Raw genomic sequence first — 21162 nt, forward strand, 5'->3', positions numbered from 1 at the left:
CTCAAAAGGCTGCTTATCCCAGCACTGTTTGGCTGTGATGGAGAAAATAATCTTTGCCCTGCTGCCTTTTGGCATGTTTGCCCTTGGTTCTCATCCTGCCTGGTGAAAAGACACATTTCCTAGCATGAACATGGGCCCTGCCTGCTCTGACAATCTTCTTCCTCTCTTGTTATAGATGAAGGATGTGGCAGCAAAGCAATCATTCAAAGTTCTATCCTTATCATTTTTCACTTTGTTCTTTTTGGCCTTGGTTTTGTACACCAGCTTTGAAACTATCACCCCAGGGCTAATGCCTGGGGTTAATGAGTAACTAAGAACACTCTACTTTTGCAATACAGGGCATGTTATAAAAATGGAAAGATTTTGCTTTCTGAGAGATGCAAGTGGCTTCTTGGGCATGTGCTGTAAGTACATTTTTTCTCTTTTGGAACCTTGAGCATCTCTATCAACAAGTCAGAATCCCAAATAACCATGAGCTCCAAATTATTACCTCTAGAGGCCAAGGTCTCTAGAGGTAATAATCATCTGATAATTGACCTCCTACCAGCCTCTGTGACTTTTTCAGAAAAAGGACTTTGGTGACAATGTGGAGATTGGATAGAAGGGTAGAAGCAGGGGGATTGGAGTGGGAGAGACTGAAGGTCATGTGACCTGCTAGGAGCTGGTGAAGTAGTTCAGTCCATGAACTGAGGCAGTGACAGTAGAAAGGGAGAGAAAGGAACAGTTTTGAGAGGTATTTAGAAGGTAGTACTCATAAGGCATCATGACTCATTAGATGTGGGAAATGAGAATGAAGAAGCCCCTAGGATGACTCCCAGGTTTCTGGCATGGGAGCCTCAATAGACAGTGAGGTGGAATGAAGATGAAGGAGCAGCCTTGAGGGTGAAAAATATGATGCGTTTACTTTAGGAAACTGAGATTTCCAAATTGAAACTGAGGTATGTGTGGAACATTCTGTTGGCTATATGCAGTAGGCAGCTGGACAAATGGCTGGGAACACAGTACACTCTGCAATACAGTATGTAGTTTTGTGCAATGGCAGTTTAGTTCCTGGAAGTGGATGAGATCACTCAGGAAGAGAATGGAGGGCTAGCTCTTCCTTCCTATCACTCATATCCATGGTCACTGGATTCCACAGCTGACTCCCTTTCTCTGCTGCCTCATACTCATCCAGGCTCGGAGAATCTTACATCATATTTTCTGGCTTCTGCTCTAATAATTAAAAGAAACCTGAATGAGTTTAAGAATAATAGTGATAAGATGTCTTGCAACTTAAATATGACTCTTTAGATGATACTGATGGTGAGAGATCTGAAATGCAAAAACTATACTTTAATCTTCCTGTTGTTTAGAAATATTCCTGTGACTTCCATATGTTGCATGAATGCATTAATTTCAGGTCATGACCTTATACATGGCTCCATAAACTACCACCCTTCCATTCCAATTAAACATATCTTGTGAAAATTATTCTCCTTTGTCTTTTATCCAAAGAAAAGTACAGATATTCTCTTATCTCTCATAGATTTTACCTTAAGAAAAACACCAAATTAAAAAAAATTTAAATTCTTATCTATAAAAAATAATGTAAGCAGAGAGATTGCTAATTTTATCTAAAGAGTCTTCCTTCTCCAAAAGGTTGCCTCTGGTTCAAATAAAAAGTAATTCAATTTCCATAAATTTGATTTATTCCCAGAGTTTTCATATGTCACTATTACATCTGAATGACAGTCCTTGCCATTATTTCTGTGGCCTCAGGAGGCCACCTATTTCCTGCTCCTATTAGATGTGGCATCAGTTTTTCAGGTGAGAAAGGCCTCCCCACAGGCCCTAGTGAGCACACCAGTAAATATTTTCTACAGTTTTACTAATCACAATGGGTGAATATTACGTGTTTCTGGTTCAGAGTTTTCATCCAGCTAAGATCCCCAATGGTTTTCTCACCTCATCTCTTATAGATTACCCTCCTTCCAAAATGCCACTGTTCTTCTATCTGGTTTTCTTGGTACTTGGGCTTCATTGTGCACCACCTAACAGCTGTGAAGGCAAAATAACCTCCTGCCTTTCCCCCCAACAAAATGCCACTTTCTATAAGATGTCATCTATCAATGCTGACTTTGCATTCAACCTGTACCGGAGGTTCACCGTGGAGACTCCAGATCAGAACATCTTCTTTTCCCCTGTGAGCATCTCTGCAGCTTTGGCCATGCTCTCCACTGGGGCCTGCTCCAGCACCCAAACTCAAATCCTGGAAAGCTTGGGGTTCAACCTTACAGACACCACAATGGCAGAGATCCAGCAGGGCTTCCAGTACCTGATCTGTTCCCTGAATTTTCCAAAGAAGGAGCTGGAATTACAGATGGGAAATGCCCTTTTCATTGGGAAGCAGCTGAAACCACTGGCAAAGTTCTTGGATGATGTCAACAACCTCTATGAGACTGAAGTCTTTTCTACAAACTTCTCCAATGTTTCTGCAGCCCAGCAGGAGATCAATAGTCATGTGGAGAGGAAAACCAAAGGGAAAATTGTGGGCCTCATCCAAGACCTCAAACCAAACACCATTATGGTTCTGGTGAACTATATTTTCTTTAAAGGTAAGGTTCTAAGATGTCCATTTCTAGTTCAGTGTTCCAATAATTTCATGGGGCACTTGGGGAAGCTCGTGGTGTCTTCTCACTGGCATCAGTAGGTGTCCCTTATACTACAGTGACCTGCTTCACTGGACATAGCTGTGTGTAGTTTTGGATCTTCCAGGAGGGATACACAGCTCGTGGATGAGCCCAGGAAATTTCTAGGGAGAGGGAACTTTCAGAGAGGTTAGTTACAATGGTATGAACACCTTCCTCACATCTAGCTACAGAATCATGGTTTCCAAAAGATTTGGTGAGGTGAGACAAGCTTGCACTTGGCAGGTAAACAGAATTAGTTTTAAACCTTAAAGTGACCCTCACTTGCTGTTCATTCTTGGGCATGTTACATAAAGACTATCATGTCGCTATCATGTACTATGTACCCACTATATACTAAGCACCATGCTACATGTGTGGTTCACACACATTTTGTCTCATCTAATCTTCACAAGTGCCCAGGTTCACACAGTTAATAAGTTTCAGAGCTGGTATTCCCACCCAGGTTTGTCTGATTCTAAAGCTGGTGCTTGTAACAACAAGAATCATGTGACTCTTTCCTGAAGGTGCTGTGCCCAAATGATTTCTGCTGGTTCTACAGCACATGTCAGCCATGTTTGGTGGAGGAGTGAACGGTTCTTGGCCACAAATCACACACTTGTAGACGGATAAAACGGCAGAACAGATCTGTTGTCTCATTTCACCCTGTGTGTTGGATGTGCTTATGCCTTTTTACGGAAGAGGAAACTGTGGCTCTGATGGGTTTAGTGTAAGTATAGTGGTTCTGAACACAGATGGAACATCTGTTGAACATGGAGTCTAACAACCCTGGGTGTGACTCCTCGCTCTGCCACCAGCTACCTGGGAGAACATGTAAAGTCACATTCTCTCCCTGATCCTCAGTTACTCATTTGTAAAACTGGTTGACAGAAGGTACCTACCTCTGTGGTGGTATTAATTACTAGATTAGATGACTGATAGAGAAGTTCATATTGGCACAAATACTGGTTTTAAACAAACAACTCTCTTCTCTTTGTATTTTAAGCCCAGTGGGCAAATCCTTTTGATCCATCCAAGACAGAAGAGGGTTCCAGTTTCTTAGTGGACAAGACCACAACAGTGCAAGTGCCCATGATGCACCAGATTGAACAATACTATCACCTGGTGGATACAGAGCTGAACTGCACAGTGCTGCAAATGGACTACAGCAAGAATGCTCTGGCACTCTTTGTCCTTCCCAAGGAGGGCCAGATTGAGTGGGTGGAAGGGGCCATGTCATCTAAAACACTGAAGAAGTGGAACCGCTTACTGCGGAAGGGGTAAACATCTTAGATGATGTGAGAAGTGGAGGGTGGGCATAATGGCACAGAGACCGAATTCAGCAGAAACCCAGAGGCAGGAGACTCACTCTGAACCACTTAGGAGGTGTGTGTTGATCACTACAATATAGTGAGGACATACTCTTTGCCAATCCCTTTGCTGGGCACTTTACATACTTTATTTCACCTAAGCACATCAACAAACCTGCAAAGGAGATAGTATTATAGGCATTTTTCAAATGAAGAAATCAGGACTAGAAAAATAAAATGAACTATCCAAAGTCAGCCAGCTAGTAAATTGGTGCCTTCCCCAGAGTCCAAGTGGAGCTTGGGGGATGGGTAGGATATTGATAGATATTTCATACTGAGCTGGAAGTGCTAGATGGAAAACGATGAAATTCCCCCTGGTACTACCCATTGACATTCATGCCACTGGCTTCCCAACCTTCATGAACACCCCCAGAGATTATAAGTGGGTCACATCTTCCAACTTCCATTGTTGCAGTCCCAAATGGGCTGAACCAGAGAGCATTCCTTCCAGGATAACTTCTGAGGTTTTGGTGCCACGTGTTGGCCTGCATAGTAGTGGTTGTCAATACCTAGGGGAGGAGCAGCGCCCAATACAATAACATGGAGACAGAGAGGGAGGGAATCATGAGCTTGGTGTACTGATAGCCATATGTTCCCTTCCCCTTTCTCCACAGGTGGATTAACTTGTTTGTTCCAAAGTTTTCCATTTCTGCCACATATGACCTTGGAGCCATCCTTTTGAAGATGGGCATCCAGGATGCCTTTGCTGACACTGCTGATTTTTCTGGACTCACAAAGGACAATGGTCTTAAACTTTCCAATGTAAGTTGGTAGATTAGAGTCCTTTAATATCCTTTAGATGTAAGAGCCATTGAGAGTCAGTTAATTCAACTCTCTCATTTTATCAGTGATAATTCTGAAGCCTGTAGAGGCAGAATGACTTTTCCTAAGCCAGGTTTACTCCAGGGCCATTCTCATTACCCCCAAACAAGTCATTGTAACAGTTACTTCCATCCTTGACCTTCATGTCCTAAATGATTCTGATAGAAGAACTTAATCATAAGAATTGACTCTGATGCGATACAGTTCTTGAGGAGGTGGCGGGGGCAGGGGAAATCTTAATAAGTGACTTCTAGAGGCAGAAAGCCATGGAAAGAGTGGTGGTTCCTTGACATCTAGCTCTAAAATCACCAGAGAGTCATTAACTACACTTAGACAAGTGTCCTTCATATTCAAGCACCATCAACACAATACAGGAAAGGGGTGGCCCCATCCTTCCTTCTTCTTTCCTGCTTCTAAACTGTTCCAAGATGTTTCCTGTTTCTTCAGGGGATCAGCAATATTTATTCTCCCCCCCCTCCACAGGCTGCCCACAAGGCTGTGCTGCATATTGGTGAAAAGGGAACTGAAGCTGTCCCTGAAGTCAGATTTCTGAATCAGCCTGAAATAACTCTTCTTCATCCTATCATCCAGTTTGATAGATCCTTCTTGTTGTTGATATTGGAGAAAAACACCAGGAGTATTCTCTTTCTAGGGAAAATTGTGGACCCAACAGAAGTGTAGTTGGGAAAGAGGTTGTTGGCTAATTGCATGTGCTTATTGCAATGAGAAATAAATAAATAGTATAGCCTGATGTGATCGATGTGGGCTTGGATGTGCTTTCCTTTGTACAGGGGTGGAGACTGGACCCTAGCCGAACTGCATTGGGTGTGAAAGAGGCCACTCTTATGTTCAGATAGTCAATGAGTGACTCATTACCCAAAGCAAAAGAAGGCCCCATGTCAATGCACTCCTCTTTGTCAGAACCCCAGTTAGTTAGCTCCAAGGAATTTTACTGGGCTGACAAATGCTCTGTCTTCTGCCCTCTTGGAGAATAGTTGAAATGCAGGTCAGGTCCTCCTAACCCATTATTTTCATAATAAGTACAATGAATATTAAGCAACATAAATGCAGTAGATTATGTATGAACTTCTCAACTTCCTTCCTCCCACCCCATCAAAATTGTTCTCTGTGTTCTTGCCAGAACTGCCATTGGTGGGTTGTAAAAAGGTGTTTTCACTACAGGACTGAGTCACCGACTGAGAGCTACTGCTAGGGATGTCGCTTTTGTGACCTAACAAGCATGGGACAAAAAAGCAATAGAGACAGAGATGAACTTCACTGTACAAGCCCACCTTGCCCCTAAAAAGTTTCCTTATTGATAAGCTATAAGTTGGCAGTGGAGAAGGAAAGTGATTCATTCATATTATATCTCATGGCCCTTCCTTTTCTGTATTCTAATCAGACTCCTTTCCAAATGTTGTACCTCAGTCCCACTTGCTCAAGTATAAATCTCCTGGTTAGTTTCACTGAAGTTTGATACCTCCCTATCCTCAGATCCTTCAGCAATTTTCCCTTGTCTGTTCATGCCCTTCTACCCCCATCCACCATACTAGACTTCCTCTCAGACAATACGTATTCAAATCTCCAATATTAGAATTCAGTACACATAAATAGTACAATGACTGTTAATGATGTACTGTCTGAAGTTCTAGCCCTAAGACGAAACTCTTCAGTGACAAGGAAATAATAATAAATGCATCAGTGCTTTTGCAGATATTGTGCTTCCAGATTGAACTAAATAGATATGTTTAGAAAAGTATGTAGCCCACAAACATTCTAGTGTTTTATTAGACAATTTGCATGGAGGTTTGCTGACTCCTGGTATAGTTTGCATTTTGGTTTTATGGATAATAAACTGGAAGCCCAGGAAGGGAAGGTGATTTATAGCACAGAAAAGTCATCACTAACATGCAGTTTGGTTTCACTGAAGTTACAATACAATCCTGGCTCTGCTACTTATACTGTTTTGTGATCTTGGACAACGTATTAAACCTTGCACCTTGTTTTCCTCATCTGTAAAATGGGAACACTAATAATATTCGTGTCAGCAGGATTTTGTGAACATTCCTTGCTACAGAATATGTAATGTTCTCATCACAGAGTCAGACATCTGATAAAAAGCCTTGTAAATATTAATTGTTTTTCTTGTTGGTCAACATCAGCCAGGAGCCTAGTGTCAAAGCCAAGGTTGTAGTGTGGGTCTCCCAGTTTGCAGATTTATGTTCTCTGGCACAGACCCTACATCCAGAGGCCAGAGTTAATGTTATACAGGCACCTTCCTAAACCTCCCCAAATGAATTGGATCAGAGGTTGTTCTTGGAGGAATATCAGTTTCTCCAGGGGTAAGTCAGGAATTACCAAGACACTGTCTTTCAAGCAGAGACTAAATCTCATTCAATCATTCATTCCTGTAGCCAGATCATGAAGAACTACGACTATTCACCATATAAATCTCAGCTTATTCTAGCAAACTAGGACTAGAAGATAACTTCCTTAATTTCAAAAATGTTAACCATAAAATACCTATACCAATATTTCAGTAGTAAAAGTTCACAGCAGAATTTTTACTAAATTGGGAAAAAGACAAGTATTTTCTCTATCATTGTTTCTATTAAACTTATACTGGAGGTCCTAGTGAATACAGCAAGATAAGAAAAAGAAATACACATTATAAAAAATGTAATGTAAAGGAGGAAACAAATCTCTCTACTCAGAAAAACCAAGAAAAATCTATGGGTAAACTCTTAGAACAAAAGGGAGAAAACTTGTTGGGGGACAGGGTACAAAAGAGTAGTGGCATACATCGTATGAACTTCATCAGCTCTGTTTTCCTTTCTCCATTATAACAGAATCATAGCCACAAGGCTTCCCTGATATATTGTATTTCCTAGCCTCCCTTACAACTAAGTGTGACCATGAGACTAAGTTCTAATTAATGGAATATGAGTGCAGGTGTGGTGTGACATTTACTGGTCAGGGCATTACAATAGTTGGGTACCTCCTTCACTCTTTTTCCATCTCCTTTGAACTGGATTGTGGACTTACTTATGATCTAGTTTGACCACCAAGCAGATGAAGAGCTTTTTGGCAGTCTGGTGTAATGTATGTGCCTCTTTTCAGAATAGTTTAAATGCCAAAAATTTTAGGATTACAAAGGCCATCAGTAACATTGAAATATAATTATAAAAATAATACAATTGAAATGACTGATATAGTAATATGTATGCTTCCATCATAACATATTAATTAATAAGATCTTATAACTGGTATAATAAATACATTCTTTCCAAAGTAATAGGAAGTATAATTGTTTTGAAATTATGTGAACTTTGTTTGTGACAAAATCACAGGTACATTTGCCACTACTGTGGTTTGTGGCCCACAGTTATAAATGAACAAAATGCTAAATTTTGGTTGGAGGCTGGCAAAATTAAATATGAATTTTTTTTCATAAACAAATTTATAGATTCTCAGAATTTTTCCCTTAGACATCCTTGAAGTTTCTTTGGACTCCAGGTTAAAAATTCTGCCTTTGCAGAAAAACAGGATGGAAAAGACCTGATATCTAAATACCCACATGGAAAAGAGGTGGCCACTGACCTAAAATTCTTATCCCAGATGATTAGGTGACCAGAAATAATTTTCTGTCTTCTTTAAGAATTAGACTTATTGCTGAGTCTATTTACTAATCAGGCTGCCATAACAATACTACAAACTGATTAGCTTAAAAAAGAAATTAATTTTGTCACTGTTCTGGAGGCTAGAAGTCTGTGATCAAGGTGATGGCAAATTCCATTTCTGTTGAAATCTTTCTTCCTAGCTGAAGCCTTTGTGCTATGTCCTCTCATGGCTTTTCCTCCCATGCATACATGTGTGTGGAAAGAGCAAGTGAGCTCTCAGGTATCTCTTCTTATAAGGATACTAATCTTATCAGATCACGGCCCCACTTTGGTCACGTCATTTAACCTTAATTACTTCCTTAGTCCATATATAGCCACACTGGGGGAGGGGTAGGGCTTCAATGTATGAATGGGGGGAGCAAATACATTCAGTCCATAACACTAGCCTTATTCCAAGTCATACAGAAATTGGTAGCACTAGTGGGGATGTTGCTGGTTATATTCTCCAGGAAGCAGACAGAGTTCATCATACAGGATGTTTACAGGGAGTTTCTTTGCGACCGATGCAATGAAATGGATGAGGCTTCACACAACTCCCTCAATCAGTCATTGGATATGGGCCAGACATCTCTCTACAGCTGAGGCTATCCTATAAAGGTCTAAAGCTGAAGACTTTCTACTGACAGGACACCTAGAATCTGGAAAAACAAGTCCTTTCCCTGAAGAGGAATATGTATGGTACATCTCCATGTCCAACACAATCTATTTCTTATGCTGCTTAAATCTACTTCTTCATATAAGTCCAAGAAGCAGATCTTCCAGAGTTCTCCACTATCTGTTCTAGATTCCTATTCTTCTCAGCTGACCTCTGTACCTCACTTCGTGACATGACTGAGACCCTCATCCCTGACAAGTCTTGAACACTTCTCTGGCCAAGGTTGCTACATATGTCTATTTCCCATCAAAACTGGTCAAAAGAGTATCAAAAGGCACCATTTGGATTGCTCTGGTGCCAAACATATTCAGCTTGCTCCCACTGTGTAACATTTCTTCCTCCTCCTGATAGAGAGGGTCAATTGCCTTTGCCTTAGATGGTGTAATAGTCTGAATCCATTTTTTAATGCTTGACTGCTAACATCTTCTAAGCCTCACCCCTCCCTATTCCCCTTGTGTACCACATCTGGGCAAGCTTATAAGTAACTAAGGTGTTCCCTCCTTTGGTGCTGATGGGAGGTTCAAATCACACAGCATGTACAAAAGAATCTCCATACCCTACGCACCATAAAACCCCAAGCCAGTTTCATTTCCCTGATCTCTGAAGTCATTTTTGGACGAGCATAAGAAGCCAGCTCTTTTGAAAAATCCTTACTATGTAAGTAATAAGACTTTAACATGTGTATGTGTGTGTGTGTGTGTGTGTGTGTGTGTGTGTTTACCAGTCTTGACGTCTGAAACAAATTTTGAGCGGGGGTCCATTCTGTGTCTATAAGGATGGCCACAACAGATGGTGACTCCTCTTGTTGTTTGCTATTCCCTGAACAAAAGAATCCTGAAGTGTCAACACAACATCCATAGCTTATAGTACAATGGGACTCTTGCTGGTTTTCATGGGAGAAGTGTTTGTCTTTTGGAGATCATGATCTGCCACCCTAAAGAGCCCAGAATTGTAGGAACAGAAAGAAAAATTTCATCTCTGGACTGTCTTTAGATACAAGACTACAATATCAACTCTTCCCTGGATCTCTGCTCTGCTAGCATGCCCTGCAGATTTTGGACTTGCCAGCTTCCACAATCATGTGACCCAATTCCATAAAATCAAACAATGAATCTCATATACATTATATGTGTTGCTCATTTCCAGCTGAGGCCTCACTAAAGTCCCCTTAATGTCCATATTTCTAGATTTCACTGTAAAACTCTTCCAGCATCTACCCGTTACCCAGTTCCAAAGCCACTTCCACATTTTTAAGTATTTGCTATAGCAGCACCCTATTTCTCACTAACAAAACATGTCATAGTCTGCTTGGGCTGCCATAACAAAATGTCATCAGTTGGGTGGCTTATATGACAGAAATGTATCTTATCATAGTTTTAGAGGCTAGGAGTCCCAGATCAAGGTGCAGTAGGAATTATTTCTAACAAGTATTAGCCTCCTGCCTTATAGATAACCACCTTCTCACTCTATCCTGACATAGACTTTCTCAGTGTGTGTGTGTGTGTGTGTGTGTGTGTGTGTGTGTGTGTGGAGAGAGATCGCTCTCTCTCCTTCTTCTTGTAAGGTCCTCAGTGTTATCAGATTAGGACCCCACCCTTATGGCTTCGTTTTTAGCTTAATTACAGTCTAAAAGCTCTATCTCCATATACTGTCACATTGTGGATTAGGGTTTCAGCACATAAAATTTGGAGGGACATATTCAGTCCATAGGAGTGGTCCTGCAGCATTTAAAATGCCAACAGTATACTTCTGGACTCTAAATAGAAAGACTTCGGCCTGAAAAAGTCTTCAAGAAAAAAGGCTTGTTACTATTTACAATAGCCAGGACATGGAAGCAACCTAAATGTCCATCAACAGAGGAATGGATAAAAAATATGTGGTACATATATACAATGGAATATTACTCAGCCATAAAAAAGAATGAAATAATGCCATTTGCAGCAACATCCTTGGGTCTAGAGATCATCATACTGAGTGAAGTAAGTCAGACAAAGACAAATATCATATGACGTCATTTATAAGTGGAATCTAAAAAAATGGTACAAATGAACTTATTTACAAAACAGAAATAGTCGCAGATGTAGAAAACAAACTTATGATTACTAGGGGGAGGGGGGAAGGATAAATTGGGAGATTGGGATTGACATATACACATTACTATATATAAAATAGATAACTAGTAAGGACCTACTGTATAGCACAGGGAACTCTTCTCAACACTCTGTAATGACCTATATGGGAAAAGAATCTAAAAAAGAGTGGATATGGGGCTTCCTTGGTGACGCAGTGGTTGAGCGTCTGCCTGTCGATGCAGGGGACATGGGTTCATGCCCTGGTCTGGGAGGATCCCACATGCCGCGGAGCGGCTGGGCCCGTGAGCCATGGCCACTGAGCCTGCGCATCTGGAGCCTGTGCTCCGCAATGGGAGAGGCCACAACAGTGAGAGGCCCGTGTAGCGCAAAAAAAAAAAAAAAAAAAAGAGTGGATATATGTATATGTGTAACTTATTTACTTTGCTGTACACCTGAAACTAACACAACATTTTAAATCAGCTATACTCCAATAAAATTTTTTAAAAAGTCTCATTAAGTCTCTTCAGTTAGAGAGAAAATGGTAGAATAGAAAACCTTAAAAGCCCATTCTTCCACAAAAATAGTAAACTGGCAAAACCTGTCAGAATCAATTTTACCAAACTCTGGAAAGTTATTAATATATACACACCTAACATAGGAGCACCAAATATATGGCAGTTATTAGCAGACCTAAAGGGAGATATTGACAGCAACACAATAATAGTAACAGACTTTAACATGCCACTTACATCAATGGATAGATCATCCAGACAGAAAGTCAACAAAATAACTTCAGCCTTAAATGAAATACTATAGCAGATGGACTAATAGATATATACAGAAAATTCCAAAATGCTCAGGCCCAGGTGGCTTCACTGTCAAATTCTACCAAATTTTTATAAAAGAATTAAAATGAATTATTCTCAAACTCTTGCAAAAATATAGAAGAAGAAAGAACACTTCCCAACTTATTCTATTAGGCCAGTATTACCTTGATACCAAGGCCAGACAAAGACTTCACACACACACACACAAAACAACAAATACCAATATCATTTATAGATATAGATGCAAATATCCTCAACAAAATACTAGTAGGCTGAACCTGGCAACATATAAAAAGTATTATACACCATGCCCATGGGAGATTTATCCCAGGAAAGCAATGGTGGTTCAACATACAGAACTCAATCAATATAATACAGTATATTAACAGAATGAATAAAAAAGCACAATAACATTTCAATAATTGAAGAGAAAGTGTTTGAAAAATTAAACACACCTTCATGATATAAGCAATCAAACAGGTAGGAATAAAAGGGAACTTCCTCAACATAATAAAGGACATTTGTTAAGAACCCAAAGCCAATACCATACTCAATAGTGAGAAACTGGCAGCATTTCTCCCCAAATCAGGAAAAAGACAAGGATGCCCAATATCACCACTTATATTCAATATTTTACTGGCATTTATATCCAAAGCAATTAAGCAAGAAAAATAAATAAATATCCGACAGATTGGAAAGGAGGAAAAATTATTTCTATTTGTAGATGAAAACCCTTAAGAATCCATAGGATACTACTGAAACTAATAAAGAAGTTCAGCCATATTGTAGGATATAAAGCAACATACAAAAATCAGGTCTATATCTATATACTAGCAATAAATAATCTTAAAGGAAATTAAGAAAACAATTCATTTACAATAGCATCATAAAGATTTAAATATTTAGGAATAAATTTAACTAAAGAAATGCAAGACTTGCACATTGAAACTATACAATATTGTTGAAAGAAATTAAAGAATACATAAATTAATGGAAAGTCATCCGGGGTTCATGGATTAGAAGACTTAATATTGTTAAACTGGCATTACTCACCCAATATGGATCCACAGATTAAATGTAATCCTAGTCAAAATTCCAACCACCTTTTCTTGCAGAAATGGAAAAGCCGGTCCTAAAATTCATAAGGAAGTACAAGGGACACTGAGTAGCCAAAAAATCTTGAAAAAGAACAAAGATGTAGAAATTACACTTCCTGGTTTATAAACCTATGCCAACCTATAGTAATCAAAGCAGTGTGGTACTGGTATTGATAAACATGTGGATCAATGGAATAGAATTTAATTCTACAAATAAACCCATACATCTATGGTGAGTTGATTTTGGACAAGGGTCCCAAGACCATTCAATGAGAAAGTATAGTCTGTTTGACACATGATGTTGTGACAGCTGGATATCAACATGAAAAAGAATGAAGTTGGACCGTTATATCACACCATATACAAAAATTAACTTCAAATAGAAAAGGTTCTAATTAACTCAAGTAGATAAAGGTCTTTGAAAGGCTTATTAAGACTTCATTTAAACTGATACACTCAGTCTTTCAGCAAAGATCAGATTATAGCTGTTTCCTTCTCACCCAGCCCAACAGATTTAGATGGCCTCAATTAAGAAAAGAGGTTGACAGAGAGTGAGGAAGCAAAGAAATAAGGTAGACTTAATCGTGTCTAGCAAAAAAGTTGGATATTATTGCTGTCATGTGGGACTGAACGAATGCAAATAGACTGAAAGCTTATTGAGTTTTGAGGCAATTGCACTGACAGAGAAACCACAAACTTGTTGTAGAAGAGTTTATGACTGTATAGCCTGGTCCCCAAACCTGTACCATCAGGAAGAGGGGTGTGGAAAATTGTGTACCCACCAAGGAAGGAAATATCCCCCAAACCCACTTGAGATATTACTATGGATAGCAATGGACAAGGGAATTTCTCACAGAGAGAAGATTCACTATCTAATCAGTGAACCTCCCTCACTACCAGGGCAGAGTGTCTTCAGACCTGATCAGTAAGATTCCATCATTGCTATGAACAAGTGATCACAGTATATCTTTCCTTCTTCCGTTTTTATAATGGAAGTTTTTATTCAGCTTACTCTGTCCATATTCCACCATTGTCTATTGGAGACGTGGGAGAGACTTATAATTTAACTTTTAGTTCAAAAGGATCTACATGTGGACCTCATGGAGAGGACTGCACATCACCCAGAGATCCTGGATTTTGAACTGAATGTAGTAACTGGTTAGAACATTGGCTTATCTTCTTTGGAGAGGGAGTCAGTATATTCTAGATGTGAGAAGGAAGATGCATACAGATATATATAGCTAAGGAAACATTGTAGATGAGGGAATAAAGGCTCCAGGGGCTTAAGGAATTTTCCCAAACTTAAATGGCTTTTTTAGTGTTGAGACAGGATTCTTACTGCCATCTCACTCTGGAGCCTTTGCTCTTGGCTAGGACATTACTTGTCTCATGGAAAAATAGTAGAAATAAGGGCATTGCCAGCAGTACTGGTATTTGTACAGTTACTTCCTGCTACAGCAGGAGGCCACCCACAGGTAAATAGAAAGCAATTAGCAAAAGCAGTCAGAAAGCTTCATCATTTTTCAACATTTCCAAGAAGTTAGTTGGAAACTTGGAACTTGGAATTAAAGGCCCAGAAGCAGAGGGGGACCCACAAACCTTCTTGATGCATTCATTCATTCATTCAACAGACATAAATGGAGGGCCTATCATGTGCCAGGATCTGTTCCAACAAAACAAAACAAAAATATTCATGGAGATTACAATCCAAGTGTGGAAAGACTGACAGTAAACTAAATAAGTAAAATATATTAGGTCTTGCATAGTTATGAGTATCATGGAGAACAATAAAGCAAGGAAGAAGGAAAGTACAACAGTTCAGATATAATGGTCCCTTTCTGTGGGTTGGAGAAACAAGGGTTACTCTTTCTGTTTGATATACCACACTTCCCAGAACCTGAGATGAAACACCCTCACAAGGTCTAAGTTGATTTTTGCTCCCCCCATCACCTATTTGTTTTATTTCCTTGCAAATTATTAACTTTGCAAGGTACGATTTTGCAAGGGTTTGTCTCAGTCTGCACCTCCCTTCCCCTATCCTGTTGTGGCAATTGTCTTATCTACTTTCCATCTCTCTACTGCCCATCCAACAGGCCTGTTCTTTGCTGATTGTGGGCCTATGACTCCTGATGTTGTTCCACTTATTTCCTGCCTCTTATCTCAGTCTTTTCTTATTCATTCAAGGAGCCAGACTAGCACCACAAGTGTGAGTTTTGGAATCAGAGGAACCTGAATTTAAACCTTGGTTCTATCACTTACTGGGTATGGGAACTTTGGCAAATCACTTAATGCCTGAATAGCATGAGATGAATATAATGCTAGGAAAACAATCTAAACTTGTTATTTAGATTGACAAGTTGGCATCAGAATGTAAATTAATGCGACTCTTCTCTGGCAGTACATCCGAAGGCTCAGATCAGGCAAGAATTAAAGTTTGAGTATACCACTGAACAATGAAGTCCAACTGCTAAGGTGCTGGTAAAAAGAAAAGGGTATATTAAATGGAGAGTGGAGTAAGGAAGTCATAAATGCTAAATATGATCTCAATACCAGCTAAAGAAATATGGGTTTTGCAAATAGGTCTTAACAAGTAGGTTCTTTCTTCCTGGTCATGGATTTATACCTATATATTTTAATTAATATAGTCCCTTTCTTCCAAAACTGTACATAAACTGTGTTTATGATGGCGAAATTTAGTCCACAAGTTGAGGAATATTGAAGTATAATCACAATAAGTCTAGAGGAAGTATGAGCATTACCCATAGATCCTGGAATTGGAGGTCAGTGAAGTGACTGAAGAAATGTTGGAAAGTGACAGAATTTATTTTGGATTATATATAAGATAATTGTATCTTTTTAGGTAAGAACATTTTTGGAAGAAAGTATTTGAGAAGAAGGAGATGTAGATATTGGGTAGCCCTAAGCATGGATTCTAATAGACATGTATTGCTTTTTAGCAACCCAGCATCAACTTTCCCAGTTCTTATTGTACTCCAGTTTCCTTTTAAAGAAGTACCCTTGCCTTTTATATTAAATCTACTTAAATCAATGGCATTTCTCTCCTCTAATGAAGGGGCAGGCATATCTTGACCTAAGTTAGAATAATCTAATGCTCTGTGGCTAGATTTTGGATCTTAATAATAGGGACACAAGAATGAAAATGTCTGAGGTCTAAGCAATCCATGTGTCAGTATCTTCATCAGACCAATCATGCTACATCACCACTTTTGATTATTCCTAGCCCAGTTGTCCAGTTTCCTGTTGGTTCTCTGAGCTCTTAATATCATTATAGCAAATTCACTTTTTAAGTTTGCCTGAGTTATTTTCTATTTTTTTAACTTTAAAAAATTAAAGAATTTCAATATGATAAACCAGTGATGTACATGGGTACTAGCATTAGAGCATGGGTTTAAATTCTGGTCCCACAACTTATTTAAACTCTCTGGGCCTCAGTTTCTTTAGTATTTGTAGAAAGGAGATGATTAAAATGGCACCTACATCATAGAGTTATTGTGTGATGTGTCCAATAAATGTTAGCTTTTACTATCATGTAACTGACTAAATTTTCTTAAATTAAATATTCCTACCCTTTTGTCTTTCATTGCCATGTTATAAGGAGGAATCCCCTGTTGCCTGGGCAGCTCCCAGACATGGGATTTTATTGTGCTGATTGGTATAATGGATAGAGCTGCAGGACTGAAGGACCCTTAAAAGATTTGCTCAGTTTACCTTTGAAAGGTAAAGGTAAACTGAGCTAATTCTTAGGAAGAGGTGACTATTTCAAATTGATTTTCAATGATTTTTGGATATCGGACTGGAGTCTTTTGAATATAACGTTGTGATGTAACTGATCAGAGACAACAAGCTTTACATTGTATTAATTAAAATAAATTAGGTGTTTGTGCGATGTTATGGGGGAGGTTCTTCCCCTGATATGTTCCTGGGAGTTTCAGCTGAAGCATTCTGTCTTGTCCCCTCTGCCACATAATTTCTTTTTAGGCAATGTCGATCAATACTTCCTCTATCTGTGCTCATTTCTCGATTGTCTTCTGTAATTAAGTCTTCATCACCAACATGCACATAGTTAAATTTTTGACCTGAATAGTCTCTATGGTTCATAATATTCCCATTGGCCTGCCTCAGAGTTCTAAAGCACTTTGTCAATATTATTTAACTAATGTTTACTTTGAAAACACTGAGGACCTTTAAACTCTCCCCATTAAGTACTTTACTGTTTCCATCTGGCAGCAACAAGTTTTGCTAAAGACAGGGTTCAAATGTCTCTTTCCCTGGTGCTAGAGCAGGACTACTTGAGAAAAATCTCTGCTTTTAATAAAAGTGACTTTACCTATGAGAGGAACATCTTTTCTTATTGCTTATCCTAAATTATGCTCCCAGAATTTGCTAATTCTGTGGGAGCTTGGATTTATTTATTTGTTTATTTATTCATTCAGCTGTGAATCTTCCTCTTTATGGGAATGTAGCCCTTTTACTCCCCAACAATGCTGCATTTGTTAGCAAAAGGCTTTGAAAATCAACTACATTTTTGATGTTCAGGCATACATACAAAACATTTAATAGTAGTTGACCCTTAGTAGTGGGGGATGGAGATGTGGATGTTGGGTATTTAAATTTTTATTTTATACATTTCTTTCTTTTTAAAAAAAAAGGATCATGTGATGCTTTTATAATTACACATTTTCCTAAACTGTAGATCCTTCCTTATGAAGCCATTTTCTAAGGAAATCTATTATAATAATACTCTCTATATCTAGGTATTTTATCCAGCTCAAATTCATGCTCAATCATGATAATTATTTTCTTGCATATGCCCTTGACTCCCTTGCTCTTCTTTCATTTTGGCACACTTACTTGGGAAACTAGAACCTTGATTAAATCCACCTTTCTTTCATACCTGCACCTGAAAAGCTGACCATGACTGGAGAAAAAAATTGCACAATAAATTAATGACCACATACCTAAAGTATGTTTTTAATGCTGCCAGATACCTTGTTATTTGTTTTAAATCCATTAAATCTCCCATCCACAAAGGTGACTATTTCACAGCTTCTTCTCTCTCTTCAAATCTCTAATACCATCTCCCCCATCTTCTCTCTCAACTGATTTCTTTGCTTCCTACTTTGGAGATAAATTGAAACAAAGGGGAATTTCCACATACTCTCATCACTACTTCTAACCACTTATCGGCATCTGCACCCATATACGCTAACTTCCTGCTTGTACAAAGATGATCTTTCCTTACTTTTCTCTAAAATCAATCTTTTTTGCACTAGATTGCATATTCTTTTAACCACTTTTGCTTAAGCCCCAGAGATTCTTCCTTCACTCTCCTATAAATTCTTATTTTTTTCTCTCTAGTGGATCATTCCAATAAATACACAAATTTCCTATTACTTCTTCCATCATAAAAGAAAAGTTCCCTGATATCACTTCCCTGTTATCTGGCACCAAATTCTTTTACTCACTTGCACAGTAAAACAAAAATTTTTACTAATACTTGACGTATACAATTTCTCTCATCCCATTCTCTGTTCTCTCTCTCTCTCTGCCCCCTCTCTCTCACACATGTGCATACACACTCATCTTTAATATAATTCACATGTATTGAAATAATTATATTGAAAGTGTACGTTCAATGAGTTTTCACAAATGTATACACCCTCAAAATCCATCCTCAAATGGAGATATAAAATATTTGCATCAATCCAGAAAGTTTCCGCATGTCCCTTTGCAATGTCTCCACATCATTTACTGTTTCCATTTCTATTACTATAGGCTAGTTTAATCTGTTCTTAAATGTAAATGTACTTAATAGTCCATAGATAGATGCTTTTATGCCTAGCTTTTTTACCTCTGTATTGTAAGGATTGAAATTCCATGTGCTGCCTTGACATCTTTGAGACTCACGTAGCCCCAAATGGTTAGCTGTGAGTTCTCCTGATCTCACCATGTATGCTCCACATCCAGCAGGGAAAGCTTCCCACCTAGTTAGTCTCTTTATCAGTAGGTTCAGCGGCACCCAATCGGGTCCTGAACCTAAGGTGTTTTACTTCCATGACAACCCGTGAAACTATTCAAACAAATTACAGGTTTGTTTAAAGGTACTGTTTTTCACACGTCTGTATTTTTATATACTTCATTATAATATTTATATAATTTTATAGTAATGATTTTGGATTTGGGCAGAATTATAAATTTCTGTAATGGATGAGAATATCTTGTTTACTTCATACCACCAGGCCTCAAGACTGGATATAAACAAGGGAATGAGTATAGACAGAGAAGGGAAATAAGGACTGAACCCTGGGGAATGCCAGTGTTAAGGGGTTAGCTAGAATAGGAGAAACTAGAAAGGGCAGTGAGAAGAAGCTGTCAATGAGGTTGTAGAAAAAAACATAAGAATGCCATTTCTTGGAAATCAAGGGAAAAAGGTTTATCAAAGAGAAGGTGTAATCAACTGTGTCAAATGCTGTTGCTAGGTCAATTAATATGAAGTCTGAACCACATATGATGCACCTCAGCCCTGGGGTCTGACACTGGGAACACAAGCCCCCTTAGCTGTTTGAAAAACAGTGAGACTTTTAGTAAATGGCTGTAAGAAGCAAAGACTCTTCTTGAAGAGCATGTGCATAGACTTGCACACTCACAGTCACAGCTCAGAGGCAGCAGATTGAAAACTGCCTAGAGTTCTGGCCAGTTTTCCAGGACTGCTGCAGCACACCCCCAGCCCACACCAGGCTCCTACTCCAGCCCCTCTTGCTCCGGTGTTGCTCCCCACTGAGACGGAGCCTACCATTGCCAATGAGAATGCACACACTTGAAGGTAATAGAGGCAGCTCAGACCTGACCCTGCCTCTGACCAGAGCTGGGCAGCGATTACCAGCTTGCATGTCCCTGTACACACTCCAGAGAAAGTGAAGCTAGCTCCAGGGCAGAGACAGCCACTGCAGGAGCATGCATTCCTCTACACACTTGGGAGAGGGTGGGGGCTGCTCAGTGGTGTAGTACCCACCCCTCTGGCCAGGACCCAGCCTCTAACTAAGGTATGCATACCAGGGGAAAAGTGAAACCAGCACAGAAGAGCAGCACCAAGCCCTCAAGCCCCAGCCATGTCCCAGACCAAGATGGAGACTGCCTTTATACCAAGGAGAAACCCAGTTCCCTGAGGGCTCCTGCTCCAGCTCCTCAGCCCCCAACCCCACCCATGATAAGGGGATGACAGCCACTAAGCTTAGGAAAAGTCCTGACTTGCACCTGGCTTTGGTTCTAGTCCCTCTGACTCCAGCCCTACCTCCCACTAAGGTGGTGGCTGCCAGCACACCCCAGGGAAAGATGCAGCCCATGCTCATTTCAGGTCCAGCTCTTCCACCAAAGCCACTGTGCACAAGCAGATTGCATAGAGATACTCCCACACAAGGGCACACCTTGAAGACTGGGATGGGTAAATGTTTCACCTAATTTCACAGAGACAGAGAAAGTTAAACAAAATGAAAAGACACAGGGACATGTTTCAAATTAAAGAACAAGGGGGAAAAATCACTGAAAAAAACCCCTAATGAAACAGAGATAATTACCTGATAAAGAGTTCAAAACAATAGTAATAAGAATGCTAACTGAAGTGAGGAAAAGACTAGATGAACATAGTGAGAATTTTAACAAATAACCAGAAAATATAAAAAAGAAACAGTCAGAGCTGAAGAATACAATAACTGAAATGAAAAATACTTTAGAGGGAATTAACAGTGGATTAGGTGATACAGAAGAGTGCATAAGTGATCTGCAAAATAGAATAATGGAAGTCACCCAATTAGAACAGTAAAAAGGAAAACAAATTTTAAAAATGAGAATAGTTTAAGGGACTTCTGGAGAAACATCAAACATATATTTTTAAAATTAATTAATTTATTTTTGGCTGCGTTGGGTCTTTGTTGCTGTGAGTAGGCTTTCTCTAG

At 39.3% G+C, this 21162-nt stretch overlaps 1 protein-coding gene across 1 annotated transcript; it reads left to right on the forward strand.

Moving 5' to 3' along the window:
• Positions 1-365: 365 nt before the first annotated feature.
• Positions 366-6169, forward strand: SERPINA7 (serpin family A member 7). The gene is made up of 5 exons (XM_060003085.1): positions 366-404; positions 1959-2594; positions 3673-3946; positions 4651-4798; positions 5342-6169. The coding sequence occupies exons 1-5, from the start codon at positions 398-400 to the stop codon at positions 5537-5539; spliced, it is 1263 nt and encodes a 420-aa protein (XP_059859068.1). The 5' UTR covers positions 366-397; the 3' UTR covers positions 5540-6169.
• The last annotated feature ends 14993 nt before the right edge of the window (positions 6170-21162 follow it).

Source organism: Delphinus delphis, chromosome X (assembly GCF_949987515.2).
Source record: "Delphinus delphis chromosome X, mDelDel1.2, whole genome shotgun sequence".
Taxonomy (NCBI): Eukaryota; Metazoa; Chordata; class Mammalia; order Artiodactyla; family Delphinidae; genus Delphinus; species Delphinus delphis.

Bases quoted from the DNA above. Each gene is read 5' to 3' on its own strand.
- SERPINA7 (XM_060003085.1), top strand. The intron at 2,595-3,672 runs GTAAGGTTCTAA...TTGTATTTTAAG, and splicing joins GAACTATATTTTCTTTAAAG to CCCAGTGGGCAAATCCTTTT. The intron at 4,799-5,341 runs GTAAGTTGGTAG...CCCCCTCCACAG, and splicing joins ATGGTCTTAAACTTTCCAAT to GCTGCCCACAAGGCTGTGCT.